This window comes from Mycosarcoma maydis, chromosome 17, assembly GCF_000328475.2.
Source record: "Mycosarcoma maydis chromosome 17, whole genome shotgun sequence".
Taxonomy (NCBI): domain Eukaryota; kingdom Fungi; phylum Basidiomycota; class Ustilaginomycetes; order Ustilaginales; genus Mycosarcoma; species Mycosarcoma maydis.
In genome coordinates this window covers 213,894-235,457 of record NC_026494.1, presented here as the reverse complement: position 1 = coordinate 235,457, position 21,564 = coordinate 213,894, and the positions used below count along the sequence as shown (strand labels likewise).

Below are 21,564 nucleotides of genomic sequence, written 5' to 3'. Positions count from 1 at the left end.
AATGTAAAATTGACGCCAGTGCACTCAAAAGGAGCTTGATTCATGTCGACATCGTTGCGTGAGTAAGGATGGCCACGCTTTCGAGCGAGACACAGGCCCGCATTGAAGGTGCTTTCGTTTGTGTGAGACATGGGTAGCGTCGCTGGTAGAGTGGGCCCTTTTAGTTTGAGCAGAAGCGCTGCTGCGTAGGCGACACCTTCGGAACCCAAGTCTTTGGTCTGCTGATCACTGGCGGGTGAGACGGAAGAAGCAGAGCTTGTCTCGGGGTCTAGTGACGTGGATCGCTGGTGCGTATGTTCGGGATGATGCTGTTTGATGGTGGCTTGTTGACGTTTGCAGTAGCAAGTGGTACAGGATCGAGTTGGGGGCTGGTGTGTGAAGACAGAGCGCTGTTCAAGGAAAAGCAAAGATCACTAAGTAGGCTAGTAAAGCTAGTACCAATTGTATGCAGAAGCTTCGGAACGAGTGCTGACAGGTGGGGGGAGCAACAGCAGGTGGGAGCAAGAACCGAGTATATATGTCGCGAGGAGATTTTTTTTTCCTCTGATGAGACTCAACGGCAAGTTGCGCAGAACGCCGTAAGCGCAGCGCAGCGCAGCAAAGAAGCGATGAGAAATGGAATGTGACAGACACAGAATCGAATCATAGGGTAGGCCGCCAACAGACGGAAGCGATGCAGAAGCCATGGGCGCTGTAGCCCAAGCGTGTGTCGCATGCAACCACGCAAGAGACGCGACAGCCGCGCTCGATGGAATGATGCATCTGTCATGTGGGATCATAGTTGTGCAGACGATGCGCGACCGAGCGGTAGAGAAGCGTTGCCAAAGACAACCGAGAATGGCGCGCCAAGCGGCTGACCGGGAGCAGTGTGGACATGACCGGCCATCAGCGGACGTGGTATCCTGTAGAGTGCAAACTTGCCTTCTCGGCCCCCATCGCCGAAAGCCAAAAGGTGGTGGGTGTTCATTCACCGTGCGACTTCATCTCTTCCATCTCAAGCCAAGACTGGTTGGTCAGCCGCCGAGCCAGGAGATTCTTCAGACCAGCGTGGGGGGGAACCATTGAACAGCAAAGGAAAACAAAAAAAAACAGTGTATGGTGCTAGTGGAAGCTGGCGTCAAGCCGCACAGGATGGAGCTAGCAGACGGTTGCCCACAGTGATGACACCAGTGATGACACCTTGCGTCCCGAAGACCGGACAGGGGCGGACAGCATCGCATCCCTGACCTACGCTCGCAAGTTTGGTCAGAGCTTGAGTCAAAACCAGCGCACAACCTTTCCGCCACCTTGAGCTCGTTGTGAGCGCCACAGCCGCCATGGAGCATAATCAGAGTACTTGTACGTGCTTGGTGCGATGGCCGTCTGGGACGACCAGGTAGTACCAAGTGATGGCAGGCAAGACGTGATGCTTTGGCATGACCAAACCTCTGGTAAACACATGTGAACTGTGGTCGAAGTGGATCCTGGCTGATTGATGCATATGAGCACATTCTAGTGGTCTCGACCATCATCGAGAAACCATCTGCGAAATGAGCACAACACGCCGGAGATCTGACACGCTACCATCGGTAACACCAGAGCCGGTGGGCTCTTTCTTTCTGCCTCTCTCTCTCTCTCTCTCTCTCTCTCTTCCTAGCAACATGACCGAGAGTGACAAGGAAGTGAGACACCTTCATTGGGTCGCGGTAATCTCGTACTGTAAGCACAAAGTGAAATCGGACATGCTGACAAGCAACAAGGTCAAGGTTGTGCGGCTTTGAAAATGAGCATCGTGATGCCAACTCTGTTGGCTCTTAGGGTAGCACTGTCGCGGCATCTGTGTCCGCGTTGACCACACATTGTATGTAGCCAACTGGAAATAGACCACCAAACCTTGTTGTTGTCACTTGCACGTCTGCATATGATACGAGCGGACCAACGACGAAGCAGAGCGCGTTGCATTGCACCAATCTCGATGCATCTCTTAACGTGCCATTTGCGTCGGCTCTTTCATCTCGTCGATCGGTAAAGCAACCGAACGTGTCCGGTCTAGAAAGAGCCGGTGGCATGCAGCCAAGCTCGGCAACGAGTGGGCTGCTTCGGCGTCCAACAAGCAGACCTTGGTCATGATACATGGCGTCACAGACTCGGGATCGGTCAGAAAACATGGTACCGCCAGAAAATCCGTACGGCCACGGATGTGGACAGACAAGCGCGACGGTACACGCCAGGCATGTACCACTAGCATGGAGCGCTCGAGCTCGACTAAACCGACCCGACCGAAAGGGAAGCAAAGCGAGAATCGCCTCCATAGCCACCTCGAGCCGTGCTGCTGCGTGTCGCAAGGCACAAACTCGATGCAGCTGGAACGGATGCAGTGCGTCAATGAAGCCAAGACATGCGTCATGTGGCGACACCAACGTGTTCAATAACCAGAAACACGCAACTCGCGAGCGTCGACATGAAAACACTGCCATGAAATCAGATTCCAACGGGACTTGTCTTGTTTGGGTTGGCACTCAATGCTTCCGATCCGTGGGCGGCGCATCAAGTCACGCAAGCTGACACATCGTATCGAGGAACCAAGAAGAGCGATCGCCTCGAGCCGCAGACTTATCCATGCTACTATAACCACGGCAAATGAACCGAGTGGGGAGGAAGAAAGGAACAACCAAAACTTACTGATGACGCCAAACCTTGCTCTTTAACGTGGGCAAGGTTTGACTTTTGCTTGCTAACCCATCCAGCAGTCTGGGCTTGCGGCGGTGCCTTAGTGCTCGTGCTCGTGTTGGCGATCCTACTTGGACTAGCAATGCCGTCATGTCTTGTGGCGTGCTCGTGAAAACAGAGTGTCGTCGTCACAGCCTTGTTCTGACGCCCGATAGAGTTGACACACCAAGATAAAGGCGGGCTGTTCCAGTCGACCAACCACGTCCTTTTCGCGGCGACCGTGTTTGCCGACATTTCGGATACCAACGTCACAGACAGCCAAACGTGCTTGTGTCGGTCTTGGACAAACTTTGACCGTCTTGCAAAGCTACGAGATTCAGAACGAGCGGATCGGCGTGGGTCTACTGCTGGTCGCCGCACAGCTTAATCGGCTGAGAGTCTGCAGAAGCATAAACAAAAGATGAAAAGGCCAAACGCAATGAAAGGCATGAATGAGTGAGCGCGAGCTTGAAGAGCCTCATCCGAGCTGTTCAGACTTACTCTCTCAAGAACGCAGAGCGAGCGAGATCGGAATGGTGTAGAGAGTGAGAAACAAAGAGCGATACTTTGGCGATGCTTGGCGTTTCGCAATGTGGAACAAGCAGCCAGGAACAACGTCGTCTTCTTTGCCGGTTCCGTGTCGCTCGCTATTATATGGTCTTCTCAGCTCAGGCTGGTGAGCAACGAGCGCAGCGCTTGTAGTGTTGGGCGATGGGCAGAGCAAAATCATCCCCACCAGAGCAGCGTTGTTCGACTCGATTCGAGATCGCACCGCTACGCATCCAGAGCTCGACCTCATTCCATCCATCCGTTCCGCACACGCACGACACGCTCAACGATCGACGGCTCGAAGCCGCGCGCGTATGTGCTGTTCATCATCCGCTTGTTCTCGGCGGCATTGAAACGGCAGCCATGGTCTACGATCCGAGAGACTTTCTTGATGACACGTGAGGGCACCCTCGATGCCCGCGTGTCAGCCCTCGTGGTTCGTCTCGTCTGTTCAAGTGTGACTTTGCGACTAGCGCACTAGCCTTGCCACGGTTGACAAGGCAAGTCATCACGCCACCGAGGGGGACGGGAACAAGTGGGATCAGCGCTAATGAAAGGCGGAGGTGTAGGCGACGAAGCATGCGGTTCTGTGACAAGCGTTGATGCATTGCGCTACGTGGAGATGGCGTATCTGGTGCCTTAGGCCGCAGATCGGCCTAGACTCGGTCGCTCGGCAACACACGAGCACTTGGCGCTGAGGTTGCGGACGCCGCAGCAGAGAGATCGCGCTCCGAATCGGCTCCTGTTTCTGTTTCCCACCAGCTGCGCATATGTATCCGCCATGTGCATCAGTGCATGGTCCAAGCCAGGCAGTATGGACGCTGTTCCGTCGCGTTTAGCAACAACTCGCTCCACGATGCCAAAGCCCAAAGCACAAAGCACAACGTGCAACCATTCTTGCGCCAAACCGACTCCACCAGTCACGAGTGCGCATCCTATACAGGAACCATCCAGTTGTTTTTCCGCATGACAGGTACCAACCGTGAAGGTCATCAGTCGACGTGAATTTCTACCGACGCTCAAAATCTCACCTGGCATCCAAGATGCTGCCATTCCTGCAACGCTCGCGCATCAGAGACCGACATGCGCACTTTCACACGCAACAGACAGGTAGCGCCGAGCATCTTTGGCGAATGAAGCTGACCGGAGCTCATACCACAAACACCAGCGCACACGCTGGATCGGCACCAAACCACAGTGAATCGCATTGTCTAATCCTCCATCTCATCATCCAACGCCTCTTTAGCCTTATTGATGGCGTCCAACCTGAGATCGGCGGGTACGCTGGTATGCACACCGTTGCTTTCTGGGCCACACCAGCTAAGCTCCAACTCAAACTCCTTATCCTTTGCGTCGTCGTGCACCTTGAAGATGATCTTTGCTGCCTCCTCGACAGCCTCCTTCTGTGTCAAGTTATCCAGATCCAACTTTTCAATTTCTGTCTTTGCCGACTGTCGCCCTTTACCGACAGCGCAGCCGTTGTAGCCCCAGAAGACGCCCGAAGGTTCGATCATGTAGATTTGCGGTCCCTTTGAATCGTCCAAACCTGCAATGATCGCGCTCACACCGAACGGGCGCACCGAGGAGTAGAGTGTGTACGCCTGCACGTAGTATGCGACGCGATCAGCGAGCGTCTTGACGGGAGCAGGGAAGCGGTAGTTGTCCAGATGTGAAACAGCTTCTGATCGAGCACGTGTGGCGAGGTGTTTGCCGTCGGCGATCAAGCCAGCAGAAACGATGCCGATATGCGGCGCAACGTTGAAGATGCGTCGATTGGATCCCGGCACGAGCAACTTGGACTGTACGAGCTTTTCCACAGCGACCACAACACCCGTCTTGGTCTTGATGGCGATAGCGGTCCCTGCGTTTTCTGCTGCCTTGGCCGCATATTCGATCTGTCAAGTGGAGGGCAGCGCGAACGCATTTGCAGGGCGGAGCAGCGATGATTGTCAGTTAGAAGAACGAAGCCATGTTGAAAGAGGGCAAGCAAGCAGACCATTCATCAGAAGCGGCCAATCACGCAGCCAGAACTTGCTCGATAGACTGAGATGCTGGGCATCACCGCTATGGAACTCACCTGAAAGATCCGCCCATCAGGCGAGTACGTGCTCGCCGAGAGGTCGTAACCGGTTCCCTGCGAAGCCATTTTTGATTGCGCAAGTCTGCTAGGAGCTAGAGCTCGATTTCGAAGCTGTTCACCTGGATGTGTTGTGCCTCAGAGTGCGTGACCTAGTCGAGCTGTCAGATGATGCTGTTCGAGGAAGAGCAGCGGTGAGGTGCCGGCGAAGAGCAGGTGCGCCGATTGGATGTGATGTGTCGTACGCGTGTGAAGTGTTGTTCGGCGATCGCTGTGATGCTGCCGCAAACGATGCGATGAGAATAGCTAAAAGTAGAAAAGGGTGAGGAGGATGCAGAGCGACAAGGTCGTTGAACTGGTATGCCAGCTTGGATAAAAGGTGGCCTGCGCGTTCCTGCTGCGTTGGCTTCGCTGAGCGTACGAAGCCGACAAAAAAGGGTCGATCACCGCGCAACTCACGACTCCACTTGTTCGTTACTCAGTCACGCGTGGGTCCTTTGCACTCGTGACTTGGTCGTGGGTGTCTATTTGTGTCAATTTTTAGGGTGTGTTAAGTTGAGATTTGGTAGCGGGCGGAGGCGAGGCGCACACGCACCGACGCACCGCGCAGACTTCGGCGGTGTCAGAATCGTGAATCGTGAATCACGAATCGTAAAATAACTAACATAAACTAAAATATGGATTACGAATTACGAATTACGAATCACGAATCACGAATGAATCACGAATGAATCTGTGAATCGTGAATAGTGAATCACGAATGTTCGGAAGGCGGGTTAGTGAACCGTCACGAGTCGTGAGGAAACCTGTTGCGAGAAATGAAATCACACTCCCTGTGACTTCTCGAACATCTTGGTTGTACTCCACCCTCTCGGCAGCAAGAACGACGGGCTGATCAAAAACGCATACCACACAAGCAGCAGCTTGAGTGACTCTGCGTTGTGCAAGCTCGCTCTGGTACGGCTAATTTGCTCGACCACGATCGATCGCCCGACATCGAGGCCCAAACGTCATCTCGCACTTGATAAACCGATGCCTGTGCCATAACCGAAGCGTTTGAAGCTAACAGCGACAACTTGATCGTCACCATGACACACCTGCTGCCGCCGTCTCTAATCCGGCTGTTTGCGCCACGGCCGCCACTCGAGTACGTTGCTCCGATACGTCGTTACGATCCGGACCCGAATGCTGTACCGCTGTCGAAAGATGGCACGCAGATCTCGCGGCGCAAAACGATTCGCACCCCGCTCACTGGCGTCGCCTCGTATCTCGAGCGTGTCAAACAAGAGACGGCGGACCGCGGCGAGTCGACCGACGACATTGCACTCTCCTCTTCATCCTCTGCACTGACGCTCTCACGCGCCACACTGCGCGAAATCGAACTCGAATCGCGTGCCGCATCGAAAGCAGCGACGAAGCAACGTGGGCTGGAAACGTATAAGCCGTCCAACAACCCGGACGCTACACCGGATGCATACAAGACGCTCTTCCTGGCACGCCTCGACTACTCGGTCACCGAATCCGACCTGCATCGCGAATTCGACATGTACGGTCCGATCGAACAGATCAAGCTGATTCGCGACAAGAACGGAAAAAGTCGAGGCTACGCATTCATAGCGTACGAGCGCGAACGCGACATGAAGGCGGCGTACAAAGATGCCGAGGGTATCAAGATCAACGGTCGAAGAGTCATGGTAGATGTCGAGAGGGGTCGAACGGTGAAAGACTGGAAACCGACTCGATTGGGCGGTGGACTAGGCGGCTCGACTAGAAAACCAAAGAAGGCTCCAGAACCATCAGAGCCTCCACCGACATCCAGCGCCTTCGCTCCCCCAACTCCCTTCAGAGCCAGAGGCTCTGCCGGCTTCAGACCTGGCCCAACAAGAGGCTTCCCTCCTTCAAGACCCGCCTTCAGAGCCTTCAACTCCAACCCTCGCTCCTCAGCCAGTTACGACAACGCCTACCCAAGTCGTCCTCCATCCACCTCGCCATACCCCGCCAACGGCCCCACCCCCGCCGCCTATCGAGATTATCCCCCCTCCAATGGCTACCACCAACAACCACGCTCTTATGACGACCCCAACTCTGGCCCCCCTTCTAAACGTAGTCGCTACTAAGAGTTGGCCACAGAGTCCTCTCATGCAATCCTGTATTTGTGCCCACTCTCAGAGACCAAACAACCCTCGTTGATACGGGTGAAAAGACACTGCCATTGCATTGGAAACACAACAAACCCAATGTGAGCCCAAATATAAAAAGAGAAAAAAAAACAAACCAACCAAGAGTGAGCCAAGCCAAAAACAACCCCTTACAAAGCGATCCTTGATAGAGCATAGCGGGTATCATCAAGCACGTCTCAGTGGCTGCTGATGTTGTTGTTGATCAGCCCACGTTCGCTGCTGCTGCTGCTGCAGCAGTTGATGTTGTTGTTGTGGTGGTTGTGCTTGTGCTTGTGGTTGCTGAGTCGAATACTGCTGATGCAGCTGTGGCGGCCTCGGATGCTGCTGATGATGCGCATACATGCCCGCAGAGCTACCGCCCTGTTGAGCTTGAGCGTACGGATGACTGTTCTGATCAGGACTTCTCTCGTGATCGAATGGCATGCCTCCTTCGCCCAACACGTTGGTGAGCGACTGACTCGCTTCCAGCTCGGCCGCCTTATCGCCGCACTCCTTTTCGACTCGCCAGTGCCTTCGCAACGCATCGCTTCGTGGGAAACCTTTGCCGCAGATTTCACATACGTACGGCTTGTCGCCTGAATGGACACGGCTGTGACGCTCAAGATCGTGTTTGCGCGAAAAAGCGCGCGGGCAGACGGAGCAAGCAAACGGTTTGAGCTGCGAGTGCGAGCGAAGGTGAGCCTTGAGATTGTACGAGCGGTTCTTGGCAAAGCTCTTGTTGCAGTTGGGATAAGGGCACTTTGCGATGCCATCGACGTCGATGCGTGCGTCCATGGCGTCTCCAAGCGCGTTGATCATATCCGTCTGATGTGGGTTCAGGCCGTGGTGCGGCATGAAGGAAGACGACGAGGGATGCATACCGTGACTGAACGAGCGTGAAGGTGGCATCATACCGCCCGAGTGCATTCCCATCGCATCTGCCGCCATGCCCTGCGATCCACTACCAAGACCAGCATCACCGGCGATGCCGAGACCAGAGTCGGCCATGTTGGCCAGCTGCCAATCTTGCTCGCCAGAGAAGACTCGGCCGCTCTGCCAGCTCATGAGACGCGCACGTCCCACGTTCTGGCTGGGCACGACAGGGTCTCGACTGGGAGCACGAGCTGCGCCACCAATTGCGTACACGCCTCCGGTGGAGAGACGTCGAAGTTCCGGAATAAAGTCGGGCGGAGAAAAGGCGGCGGGCCCAGACAAGTTGTGGAAGCTTCGATGAGCGTGGAGCGCAGGACGATCACGTGCGTACGGAGAGTTGGCGGCGGAAAGCGCCTCTCGAGCCCTCTGGATGCCACGAGAGGGCCCGGCATGCGATTCGTACAGCTCGTCGGTTTCGAGCGACAGTTTTTGGGGCGTGGACTGCTGGGGCGGCCGCTGGTGCAGGTGGTTGGTAGCAGCTGGTCCTGCTGCGAGCACGGAGGGAGCAGCGTCGACCAAGTCTGCTGGCGACGTACCGGCTAGGTTGTTCAAGCCCGAGGAGGATGAACCGAGGAGAGCATCGCCCGGAGCAGCAGTGGGCGCAAGGGAGAGGGCGTTTGAACTGACGCCAAAGGGGGTCTCGGGTCGCGACGAAAGATCAAAGTGAGCGGCAGTTCTGGGTTGCGTGTCTAGCCTGTTGTTGTCGACAAGAGCAAACGAGTCGTCCGGGTAGGCGAATGCAGACGAGGCGGAAAGATCAGCAGTGTCAATGGCGTCGATGCCATCCATGCCGGTCGACCACAGAGCGTAGCCTGTGGGGGCATCGAGCAAGGGGGTGCCGTCTTGGGCAAAGGTGAAGGACGGAATGTCGGAGCCGTAATCGGAAGCCTCAAAGACGTTGAGACGCGTGTGTACCGACTTGAAGGATCAAACAAAGAACAGAAAAAAGAGGAGACGGGCGGAGCCATGTCAGTCTGCGGCCGCACTTGGATGGCAAGGAGGTCAAGCATATACAATCGGGGCAACCACTTACATATTCGTACTCTGGTGCATCATCGAGAAGCGAGGCTGGAAGCGCGGGAAACGAGAGCGGGGCTGAGGAAGTCTCGAGGGAGGTTGTATCGCTGTTGAAGAGGGGCGCAAATGCGGCAGCGGCGAGATCGGCATCGAAATCGGTGGTGGAGAACGAGGGACCTTCGGGAGGACACGAGGCGGATACATCTGCGAGTGTCGACGAAGCCGAGTAGCCAGCGAGAGCCGAGTCAAACGCTCGTGAGGAGGGAACGGTGGCCGAGGAGTAGATCGAGCTTGGGTGTGAAGAAGAGGCGGATGCGGAGAGGAGGGAAGGCTGGGACAAGGAAGCAGCATCGGAGGTAGGAGCCGATGAGAGAGTGGTAGCGGGCGTAGGGGCTTGCATGGCTAGGGAGGAGGAATAGGCCATGTTGCTAGAGGAGGAAGAGGAGGAGCTTGTCTGAATCAAGGTCGACGTCGAGGACGAAGGGGCCAGGGGTCGTGAGAGGTCAGCGGCATATTGGTAACGAGAATCGTTGGACATGCCGGGCTGCAAAAAATGACTTCGCACGTTGGCCAAGACGGAGGTCATTGCAGCGTGCTTGTTGGTTACGTCCAACTTGAGTGGGAGGAGAGAGGTTTGATGCTAGGATGATGTGACTTGGTATTGAGAGCGTGTAAGTAGGCTCGTGCGGGAACGTGCGGGAATGTGATGCGCGCAAAGAAGCTATCGGACGGTCCGTGGAGTGGTGTCGGAGCTAAGCTGGGCGGAGACGAGCCAGCGAACGCCGATGTGATTGAAGCGAGTGTTGACTCGGTAAGTGCGAACGTGCGAACGAGGTGACTATTCGTGGGACGTCGGGACGTCGTGAGCGCGTGAAGCGTGAAGCGTGAAGCGTGAAGCGTGACGCGTGTAGGGAGGAGGGTGAAAGTGATGACGAGATGCAATGCTGAGCGGATCGCAGACAGAGGATGAGAGCGCAGCCAGATGGGGGTGGGTGGGTGGATGCTGATACGCTGCGGTGCACAGATGTCGAAGACGCACAGGTGTTGGCAGAGATGGAGCAGAAGCAACAAGCCAAAAGCAGGTTGACGTTGGTTAGTGATGGAGGGTCTGTTTACGCAGGTGTAGAGACCAAGCGACGTTGATGGTAACAAAGGAGGATAGAGGTGGGGGCGCAAAGCGATGTGTAAAGGGAGGGTGTAGATATGGACACGAGAATGATGAATGTAGGAGGTGCAAGATGTAGATGGAGTTGAGCTGACAAGGCGCGTCGACGGCAGTGTCGGCGAAGAGTGGGGGGAAAGGAGACACTGGGGCGGAGGGCGAGGTGTCTGTTTGTGAATGAAATGGCGTACAAGATCTGCAAACTACAGCGGCGCAAGATGCAGAGCAGCTAGACGAGCAGAGGCAGAGGCGGTGCTGAGCGTACTCGAGAGGGAGGATGGCAAGAAGCAAGGAGAGGGACAGCGAGGTGCAAAAAGAGCGTGCGGAGGAGGAGCGCGAGACTACAAGGTGAACAGCAGCGCACAACAAAGCAAAGCAAAGTAAAACCGTCTTGTTGGTGTTGGCAGTTGAGAACTGGAAGCTCGGGACTGAGCTCTACTCCTGTGTTCTCGGACAAAGAGAAGATGCCAAGAGCCAAGAGCCAAGATGCAAGATGGACAAGGTGGACAAGTCAAGTCACCCAAGACCAAGGCGTATGGCTAAGGGTTCGGAGGATGAAACCACCAACGACGAGACGACGAGGGTTGGGTGGAATGTGTACAAAGCGACTGACGTTGAATCGAATCGTGAATGGACGATGATGCAAACTGTGTATCGGATACGGAGCGAGCGTACTAGCAGCCAAATTTAAGACCTCGACAAGTTCAGAGTTCAGGCCACCACCGAGTGACGAGTGAGGCTCGCTCTCAACGTCGGCTAACCAACGCAGCGCAAGTTGGCAAGGTGAGACAAAAGTTGCAAGCACAGCGTTATTGCGAGAGCACTGAGAGATTTCAGCGACACTAAGCACCACCTTGTGCGTCCGAGCCGTCTGCAGTCGTCAGTGTGTTGGTTTGCTAAAAGAAAACCAACGCCTGACGCGCTTAGGCAGTCTTGAGTCAGGGTTCAGCTGTACAGGTACAGTAACAGTACAGCACCGTACAGCACAGTACGAACAATTCCAATTTCATTACTATTCACGATTAACTAGTGGTGATTGTCGAGATCAAGCCCCCATTCACGCTTCACGCTTCACGCTTCACAATTCTTGATTTGTGATTGACTGTGACGGTAAGCGTGAGTCGTGAGTCCTCGCTTTTAATGTGACTTTATTCATCTCATATTCACGATTGGAATTTGTGACTCTGTTGTTTCAGCAGCCAGCCGCACAGCAGAGGGTTTGTGCGTCTAATCTATTTGTATCTGAAAAAACTATTTATCCATTTATTTTTATCTAAGTTATGTACAAATTTCCTTACCACTTTGGAACCTTCCCATCCTCTGAGACACGACACAATCCAGAGTCACTCAGCCGCACACACCGAAATCTGGCGACCTGCGCTAGCTCCGTGCCAACCAGAAAACTCATCACCAAAGATAACAGCTTTTTGTTGCACTTTGAAACCAGGTTTATCAGCCAGCCAGGAGCGCAGACAAGCAACAAGCCTTGACGTACACCATCCTCTTGCCATCACCCATCGTGAAGTTCAAAAAAAAAGTGAAGGTCGAGTTGAGTCGGTTTGGCTGATCAGTGGGTCAGGGTGGTGTAAGGGTGCATCGCACCATCTAGGCTCTGTCTGTTTATGGCTGGCCCTGCATGCTCCAAGTGCGACTTGCACTGGCTTCGCAGCAGTAAACGGAAATTGGAAAATCTCAAAACAACTCCGCTCGGAGTGAACATGTGCGACTGCAGCAAACGGCAACGAAATCCGTCTCCCACAAATCGTGAACCACGGAAAAATTACGAACCGTGAATCACGAATGTACAGTATGCACTGGTTGCACCGCTCGCCCGGTTGCTTTTTCGAACAACCTACCAGAATCCCCGCTTGAACAGACCTAACAATTTCGGATTCTCTTTCATGTTGACGCTTCACGCACTTTTGATTTGGCCAGGGGCGTACCGTACCGCTTGGACGTCACCCGATAGCCTCGGCAGGCGCTTTCTTCTCAACACCTGTCGGTCTGAAACATCTACTAAGGTACAAACAAGGGATCTAGACCAGGCCGAGGCTTGTTTGCTGATTCACCGTGTCGGTCAATTTCGCTAGTGCATCTCGTTCAGCCCGGCCGATCAGCACTAGCCTAGTTGGTACAAGGTGAATTTCGAACCAAGCCGCCGTCCGATGCTACCAATCCACCATCCCGCCATCACGCCGTTCCCCTGTTCCACCATTCCACCATTCCGCTTTTGCGAGCAAGCCTTCCCTGACGAGGCCGATACACAACGTCGTAGCTTCTTGTCGACGCTGGCTGGTTTGAAACCGTTCATCCGTCTAGTTGTACCGAGGCGGGCCATGGCAGCTTGTAATTGACGTCGACATGGTTGGGCGCTCGGTCCGAAGTACTTAGTTCCAGATCAAGTCGCAAGCCCATCTGTATCTTGATCCGCCCTTGGACATCCATATTCAGTGTAGCGGGCTCGCGCATGTCCTCTTTGCCACCCGCCTCCGCCACGAGGTGTCTGTGATGGCCACAAAGTCCGCATGGAGCGCTCTTGAATCTAGCATCGCCTACTTTCTCTTTGAAAGTGAGCAATCAGGTATATCCACGCCCTGGCCGCTAAAATTCAGCGTCAGCGTCGAACAATGTATTAGCGTTCATTTCTCTGGTAAGCGCCTACGCTAGCCTGCAACCAGATCGTGCGGTACGGTAGGGTGCAGTGCGGTGCTGGCTAGCGTCGGCCATCTTGCCGACACTGAAACAGCAGAGAGATGCGATCTGCGACACTACGCATCTCGAAACTGTCTACTAAGCCAAACGTTCCCAGGAATAGCAGCAACTGTACAACTTGGCAATTTACGCCATCCGAAGTTCGCCTCTGCCCGAAAGATGTGGATATCGCGATGCAGGACGACTCCTACCCCTAAGAATATTCCCGAGACATTGGGGAGGAACGGGAAGCAGTATGAGAAAACCGAAAGACGTCCAGACGCGGCGGTTCTGGAGCGAGCTGGAGATTCTATCTGTGCAGCTGATTGCTTGTGGGCCCAGACGAGCTGCGGGGCAAGCATATCTGTCGGCTGTGAGGCTGTGGGCGTTTGACATGTGCTGGGCGCAATGTTTTCGGGTTCAGCCGATACGTACGCCTGTCGATCTCTAGTGCCTCACTGCACGACTCTCGAGTTTTTGGGAAGGTTTGTTTGGTTGCTGTGGTTTGGGGGGGTTAGGGGTTTATTGTGATTTTTTTGGCGCTTCTCAAGCGAGCTGGCGTGCCTTTGGATTTAGTGCCAAAGTGTAGCGCACTGGCGGAATTTCACGCGAATTTTGCGAGCAACATCCCGAACCAACGAAATCGTGATTAGCACTCATCATTCATCATTCGAGTTGCGTGCGCCAAGTCGAGACCATAATCACAAATGTGTAACCATGGGGATCGTGATCGTGTGCATGTGGACCATGGGAAGATTACAATTCATGGGAATATTTCCAGCGTCCACATCGGCACGCTATGGGATCACCACATTCGCGATTCGCGATGTGCGATGCGCCATGGTTGGTACAACAAGTCGTGAGTCGCGAGTGCCGAGCTGTCAAGCGTTGGTCCATACATGATCTATGCGTCTTGGTGCAACCCTGCAGACCTAGCATCGAATCAAGAATCTGCGAAAATCGTAAATCTCTCGCGCGCGTCACATGAATCTCTCGATCTCGTCCAACTTTCCCACAAGCCGCGCAACACCGGCGCTCTCAACACACATCCAGCCATGGACGCTCTAACTACCTTGTAGCATCCATCCACATTCGTGATTGTCTAGAAATCTACTGCAACCCAACATGAAATGCCCTAACTTAAACCACACACCAAGTTGCTTAGTCTGAGTATCTCCAGTCCCGACAATCTCGAACTGTCCACAAACGCTCGTCCGAACTGCAACATAAAGTTTCGACGTAACCAACAGCTCACCGCCTCGCAAACTTAGACACCCTGCACATTGCATCACATCGCATCGCATCGCATCGAATCGCATCGAATCGAATCGATCGGGCAAATTTCCCCAATTTCCCCCCGACATCACGTGCATTCCCATCTCGATTTCCAACATCGTGAGCCCAGCTCAGCCAATTTACATCCGTGATCTTGACAACCAATCAAAACTCACCACGCACCCGTGCCCCGTCACCCCGTCACCCCGTCACGACGCACGATTTTGTGATTCACCCTCACACGTCACATATCCTAACGCTTCCACGTCCCACGCTCCACGCTCGTGCTCAGTACAAAAATTCCAGCCCGTATTAATGCAAAGCAGCACTCACATCTCATGCGATCGCACCAAGTCGTGAGTGCAACAACCGAGATATCTCGTGAGGCGCACGATAGTGTGAATGATTACAGGGAACTTTCAAATGGTGAAACTAGCATGTGCCATCACAACAGGCACATTCCTCTTTCTAGTCTTTTACAAAGCCACACGCGTATCCAGAGATGGCCAAGAAGTTGTCTGTGCTTGCATCGTCGCCATGCCATCAACGCATCAGCATCCGCAAAAGCGAGGAAAGAACCTTGAAGCTGAGCGGTTTGACTATGTATCCGTCTGCACCCGTCTGGAATGCCTGTCGCTTGTCTTCGTCTGTCGACCGTCCCGTGAGCGCAAAGATCTTGCTCCGCTGACGTGCAACCAGCTTGTTGGTTCCGGTGCGGCCCAAGCTGCCTATCGTGTGCGTGCTGCTGCTATTGTTGCCGCTAGATCCGCTATCGCTTTTGCCGCCCTGGTACCGTTCCAGCTCAATCTTGCGGATAGCAGCGATCGCAGAGATGCCATCCATCACCGGCATCGACAAATCCATCAGAATCACGTCAAAGTGGTTCGGAGGGTACCGCGAAAACTGCGCGATGCCCTCCTCGCCATTCGTCGCCTCGACAAAGTCGACCTCCAATTTCGCCAGAAACGCCGCAATCACTTTTCGATTGATCGCATTGTCTTCCACCGACAGAATCTGCATCCGCTTTCGAGACGTGCCACCGCCACCGCCGCCCGTACTTAGGCTGCTGCCACCCCGGCTTGACGCCAGTACGCTCTTGAGCACCGCGCCATCGCCACCTTCCAGTGACACCGTCGATCCTGGCGTGTTGGGTGTGTGTGGTGCGTTTGGCGTCGGCGCACGCTCAAAGTACGAATCGCCGTCAACCTCGCGTCCGCCCATCGGAGACATGAGCACATGCTTGTGCAGTCGCGGCTCGTGGTACGTGATGCTGCGCGCAGGCAACAGCGGACGGCTCGGCTTGGCTGTCATTGACGACGATGCGTCCTCATTGCCGGCGTCCATGCGTGCCTCAGTCGAGTGCCGTCGGATCAGAGAATTCGAGGAGCTGCCCGGCGGATCGGGCGACATGTAGTGTGAACGATTGCGGTCGATACCGGCATCCAGCGTCGGCCGTCGCATTTCGCCAATCTCGCCATCCGCCAATTTTGGTCCTTTCTGTCCCGACGTCGACTGTGCATCTTGAGCCATGCTGGTCACTGGCACGCGCGTTTCGCCTTCGGCGCGCGGTGTGATCGAAGCGTTGGTATCGAAAGAGCCGATCTCATGTCCGAGATGACTGTGAATGTCCGGTCGACTGGGACGAGGCGAAAAGTAGCTGTCTGCTTGCTCCATCTGCTGATACGCGCCTCCAGCTTCGCTAGGCGAAGGCAACGGTGTGCTGGGTTTCGTCTCTTCCGACGACACATTCTCGCCCGAGAGTTTGCGTTCCAGGCACTGCAGGCAGAAGTCGACCACACTTTCGAGCTTGGCTGGACCGGCAGGCTTGAACAGAATTCGTGCTACACCACCACTCGCGTGGTAGGCCTCGCAAGCCATGGCGATCTCGGACTCGCCGCGACTGGCTGTGAGAAAGATGACTGGCGGCAGCTCGCCTTTGCGTTCTCCCTTGACCCTCTCGAGCAGAGCCATGTCGTCGTTGATAACAACCACATCGCTCTTTTTGATTTGGTCGTCAACATTGTCCAGCTCACAGAGCTTAAACTCCCACCAGTTGAGAAAGTAACCTTGGAGCGCAAGACGCAAATCCTGATCGCCGCGCGACTCGTCAAAGCCGAGCAGCGCCACAGTGTAAGCTTGATGCACATTGACCGCAGGTTTGTAGGTGGGGCCCTCGATATCGTCATCCTCGCAAAGCTCGAGCTCGCAAGTGACACGAATCTCGGTTCCTTCGCCCTCGGTACTCCAGACATCGATCTTGCCGTTCATGGAAGGCGACTGTACGATGCTGTTGACGATCGAGAGACCCAAACCAGTGCCCGTGCCATGCGGATTCTCCTGCGTAAACGGATGGAAGAGCTGTTCCTCCAAAAATGCGCGCGAGATGCCGCGACCAGTGTCCGTGACTGACAGCTCGATCATGATGTGCGTCTTGGAGCTCTGCACCTCGCGCAGAGAGACATGCACAAATCCAGCCGAAGTGAACTTGAGCGAGTTGCCGATTAGATTCATTAGTACACGTCGAATGCCACCAGTGTCACAGTTGACCAGCCAGCCGTTTTCTCGCAGGGCAATGTCAATGACCGTCTCGACTTTGTGGTCCCGCGCCGCTCTGGCTCGCGCTTGCACCATACTTGCACCCGATTCGCTGGCTTCTGGCGGAGCATAGACACTGCCAATGCCCGAAGAGGCGGTTTCGACTTGCCTGGCAATCTGGCCGATCCAGCTGCTCTCGCACACCTCCTGGATCAGTTTTACCATGTCACATTTTGTTTTCGTCTGGATCGATCGTTTACCTGAGCGTGTGTTGCCGCTAAGCTTGGTAAAGTCGAGCACGTGGTTGACCAGCTCGAGCAGACTCTTGCCGCACGCCTCGACCGTCTCGAGGTACGAGCCTTGCGTGGCGTTGAGCTTGGTCTCGGCAAGCAGTTCGGCAGCGGCTAGAATACCGTGAAGCGGCGTACGTAGCTCGTGCGAGATGTTGGAGATGAAATTGCTCTTGGCCTTGTCAGCCAGCATGATGTCCTTCTTGAGGATGGCGCTCAGCACGATCATGCCGAGCGCTCGCAGATACTGGAGGCCGCTCACCTGGAGTTCCTCGAGAGCAATCGATCGTTCCGAGCTGGTGATGTAGGCGCATAGCAGAGCAAAAGGCTGTTTGTTGAGACCAAAAATCGGCACCAGCAAAAGACCTGTCACACCGTGAGGCAGTAACGACCGGAAAGGAGGCGGCGCATACGAGTAAAACTTGCCCGTACGATGCACCCGCAAAAACTCGGCCATCTGCACATGATGGCTCAGAGGCACAAACTCGCCTCGCTCTGGAGGCACGCCGTCAGCCTCACTGGTGCCAAGCACGCTCATAGGAGGCACGCGCTTGGCCCGCGCGCTCTGATCGTCCTTGGGTGAGTGTAAGGGGCTCTTGAATGTCTCGACGCCGCTGGTGCCGTCAAAGTAGCGATCACGTGCCGCCGTCTTGCCATGAGGCGTCGTGGGTACATCCGCAGCCGAATTGCCCTCCGAGTCAGATCCGAAGCGGTCATCTGCGCTTCCCGATGCCGAGGCTGCTGGGTCTATGTCGTGAGAAGAAGACGGGTTGGCAAAGTAAACCTTGCTGCTGGTGCCGTTGCCGAGCTCGCTGGGAACAAAGTCATCTTCGTACGAGTCGATCAGCTCGAAATGCGAAAGGTCAAAGATGACGGCTCCCGACGCCTGGAGCGCCTCTCGCATGCTTTGCGCAGCGAGTTGAAAGACCTTGTGCGTGCCGATTGTGGCGTGCGCGGATGCCACCGCCTCGGTTTCGCCGTCCTCCGAGTCCATCTCCAAGCATTCCTTGGTGAAGAGCTCGACGGATCGCTGCATGCGGTCTCGCATTCCGAATTGGATCTTGTCGCGGAGCAGCTCCATCTCTCGCATCACGACGCGGGAAAACTCGCGCAACGTGTGTCGTTGACGTGGGCCGAAATCAGTGCGTGGCTTATCGTCGATCAGACAGAGACTGCCAATGTTGAGGCCGTCCGAGGTTCGCAAAGGGCTACCGGCGTAAAAGCGAATGTCGGGCGAGCCCTGCACAAGCGGATTGCCCGAGAAGCGCCAGTCTTTGGCGGCGTCGAGAATGACGATGGGCTCGTCGCTGTCCTGAAGGATGGCGTGCGAACAGAAGGAGCAGTTGCGCGAGCCGGCTATGGCCTGTAACGACGCGATGGTGATCTCGCCGCCTCCGCCCATCTGCGTCTGAAAGATCTGTTCGTTCTCGCCGACAAGCGTGATTAGCACTAGCTTCGAGTTGAACACGAGCTTGACCAGGTGCGCAAGTCTCTCAAAATTGGGGTTACCTGCTATTTTGGGTGGACCGTAACGCGAAAGCGCGTGCAGACGCACCTCTTCGTGAGGTGGGAGGATGGAAGGCAGATAGCCGAAATCGCGATAAAAGAGTTCGACGCGCTTGCCTGCAGCGAGGTAGGATTGGATGCGCTGCGAAGAGGTGTTGGTCATAGCTGGTCTGTTCTTTGTCGTCGAAGCGTTAGCGGCTAGGGAGACGTCGTGTGCGCTGACCTCGTACGGTAGCTGGCCGGTACTTGGGGGGGCAAAGTTGACATCCTTGGCGTTCGTGGCGGGCGAGCTCGTGATCGTTCCGCGTAGATCGATGCGGGTCTCTCCGCTCTGCTTGCCTCGCACGAAATGGGCCACATTGACGGTAGGGCCGTTATTAGTCGAGGCCGAGACGGAGGTGCTACTGCCGAAGAGGTGCGGGAGTGGTTGAACACCTTCATGCGGGCCGCCGGCTGCTGCCGACTTGGAAGGCCGAGGCGTGCTGCCTGGGAAGCTGGCACTGTGCGAGACCAGGGGTCCTTTCGGGTTGCGACATGCGTCGGAGCAGATGCGATCCAGTTCGGCGACCGATCTCTCCATGCTCGTCCTACGGGCAGCGCGACGAAGGCCAGCGACGGTGACGTTGTCGATGGCAATCTCGTTGAAAAGAGCCGATTTGGCGTCGGCAGCGCCAGTACCGGATGCCTGGCGCGACATGGCCTCGGCAAAGCTGGACAAGCCTTCTGGCGCCGATTGCCACACGACGGGATGCTTTGGTACACCGTGAGTCGACTGGATGGGAGTAGGCCCTGGCCTTTCGAGCGGTTCGGACTCGAAAAAGTCGTTGTGAGCAGAGTCGGCGGGTGCTAGGATCGCAGTGCTGATGACAGATTCAGCCATGTCGCCTGCGAGCTTTGACTGAGGTCTGGCTGAGGGTGTCACTACGGCGTCTTGGGCGTTGGAATTCAACATGAGAGAGACGGCATCGTTTGCGAGGTTGGTCTTGTCTTTGTGTGGCGTAGCTCGATGCAGCGGATCGGACAGCTCACTGATGGGCGTGCGCACCACGGGTTTGTTAGGTTCGTCCTTCAAGATGGATTTGCGTAGAGACAATGTATCTGGGACAACATGTTGGAGCAGGGTGTCCGAATATTGGCGGGGTTGAGCCGCTGGTGGTGGGGTCACGAGCTGTGCAGCGGATGCCAAACCTTTGTGGTCCAGCTGTGAAGGGAGAAGGGCTTGAGCGACGCTGGTGGGTAGGCCTTCGGGCGCCGTCTTGGCCCTCTGAGGAGGCTGTGCGTCGTCTGGACTGTTGTGAGGGCTGCTGAGACCGTCAAAATCAAGGTCGGCACCTCTAGCGACGCATGTAGATTTTCGGGAAACGGACGACATGCTCATGGGAGGCAGCCTGAGAGCTGTGAGGACGTTGGCATCGATCAAGTTGCCGACAGTGTTGCTCGAGCGCTCACTCTCGACCGTAGTGGAGGCAGATGCGTTTTGAGATGACACGTGTTGGTCGCTCTCGGAGGAATGAATGTACTGGAGGGAATGGGAAGGCAGAGATGTCTCGCCGTTGAGAACGGCTGATGCGTCTGCACTCGTGTCAAGTGGAAGGGGGACGGCAGTGTCTGAGTCGGCGCTGCCTCGTGCACTCAGAGGAAGGCTGCAAAGTTGGTGGGTGGGCGCGGTCGAGATGGGCGCGGCTTTTGTGGTTGGCAGCGCCGAGTCGGGCATGACGTATTCAAGTGATGGTCTACGCTTGCTGAGCACGTTGGTTGCCGAAGATGTGGCGTCTGGTGTTGGGTGGCGAGTCGAGTTGATGCGAGTGTGAGTGCCTGGAAACGCTGTCGACTGGCCAGGCGGTTGTGGGATGAGACCAGGATTCCAGCGTCCTCGTGCATAAGCATACACGAAGTTGGCCCAGTCGTAAGCCCCGGGTTCGACGGATGGCAGCGGTGCGTTGTAATCGTCGTCAATCGACTCTAGCGTGATGTGCTGGCGGGGGCAAGCATTGCGAGAAGGGGCAAGCTGGGTGGCAGTACTGGCGCTTGCTTGGTGTGCTGCAGAGGAGGTCGTATCTGGAAAGCGGTGCGAAGAGGGAGGGTCGTGCGGATTCAGGAGGGTAGATCCGATGAGACGTGATTCCGAAGGGTCGTCTCTGGGGTCTTGGGCATAGTCATGCGAGACGTCTTGCGAGACGGACGGCAGATAGCTGAGTATGCCAGGAGCCGGTAGCCCAGGTTGAGCGCGCAGTTTGTGCCAGGCGGGGTGATCGGCGACCGAAAGCTCGTGTGGATTGTCCGAGTACCTTTGTTCGAGCTCTTGAACGTCGTGCTGGCAAGTGTCTGGAGGTGGTGGGCTAGGCGCCCATAGAGGGCTGTTGGGCTGTACGTGCGCGTTGCCGCTGGAACTGAGTGGTAGAGGTTCGTCTGCGCCAAGCTCGGAGGAGCTGGAAGAGGCATAGGTCTCACCGCGGTGAGCATGAGTGAAGCTGCGTGAGGTGGAAGCTGAGGTGGCAGCGCCAACACCGCGCCAACCGCCGCGCCGGACAGCGCCGGAGGAGGAAACCGACGAGCGAGGCGACGAGATGGCACTTTTGATGTGCACTTTGGGAGCGTTGAGGGCGTCATTGGAGCCAACGCTGCTGGTATCGTCGAGGTCAGAGTAGGCGACGCGCATCTTGGCCGATTTGAGCAGAGGCG

At 55.6% G+C, this 21,564-nt stretch overlaps 5 protein-coding genes across 5 annotated transcripts; 1 reads left to right on the top strand and 4 right to left on the bottom strand.

The window, feature by feature from the left end:
- Positions 1–1,793: 1,793 nt before the first annotated feature.
- UMAG_04777 (uncharacterized protein) lies at positions 1,794–2,943 on the bottom strand (the record flags this gene model as incomplete). Its single annotated transcript, XM_011393343.1, has 2 exons — positions 1,794–2,342; positions 2,662–2,943. The coding sequence occupies 2 exons, from the start codon at positions 2,941–2,943 to the stop codon at positions 1,794–1,796; spliced, it is 831 nt and encodes a 276-aa protein (XP_011391645.1).
- Positions 2,944–4,448: 1,505 nt separating this feature from the next.
- On the bottom strand, positions 4,449–5,383 carry UMAG_04776 (putative proteasome core particle subunit alpha 7; the record flags this gene model as incomplete). Its single annotated transcript, XM_011393342.1, has 2 exons — positions 4,449–5,132; positions 5,315–5,383. 2 exons carry the CDS (start codon positions 5,381–5,383, stop codon positions 4,449–4,451), a joined length of 753 nt encoding a protein of 250 aa, XP_011391644.1.
- A 1,019-nt stretch (positions 5,384–6,402) lies between these two features.
- Positions 6,403–7,431, top strand: UMAG_04775 (uncharacterized protein; the record flags this gene model as incomplete). The annotated part of the gene is made up of 1 exon (XM_011393341.1): positions 6,403–7,431. One exon carries the CDS (start codon positions 6,403–6,405, stop codon positions 7,429–7,431), a length of 1,029 nt encoding a protein of 342 aa, XP_011391643.1.
- Positions 7,432–7,659: 228 nt separating this feature from the next.
- UMAG_12004 (uncharacterized protein) lies at positions 7,660–10,009 on the bottom strand (the record flags this gene model as incomplete). Its single annotated transcript, XM_011393470.1, has 2 exons — positions 7,660–9,324; positions 9,440–10,009. The coding sequence occupies 2 exons, from the start codon at positions 10,007–10,009 to the stop codon at positions 7,660–7,662; spliced, it is 2,235 nt and encodes a 744-aa protein (XP_011391772.1).
- A 5,085-nt stretch (positions 10,010–15,094) lies between these two features.
- UMAG_04773 (uncharacterized protein) lies at positions 15,095–21,541 on the bottom strand (the record flags this gene model as incomplete). Its single annotated transcript, XM_011393340.1, has 1 exon — positions 15,095–21,541. The coding sequence occupies one exon, from the start codon at positions 21,539–21,541 to the stop codon at positions 15,095–15,097; it is 6,447 nt and encodes a 2,148-aa protein (XP_011391642.1).
- Between the last annotated feature and the right edge of the window lie 23 nt (positions 21,542–21,564).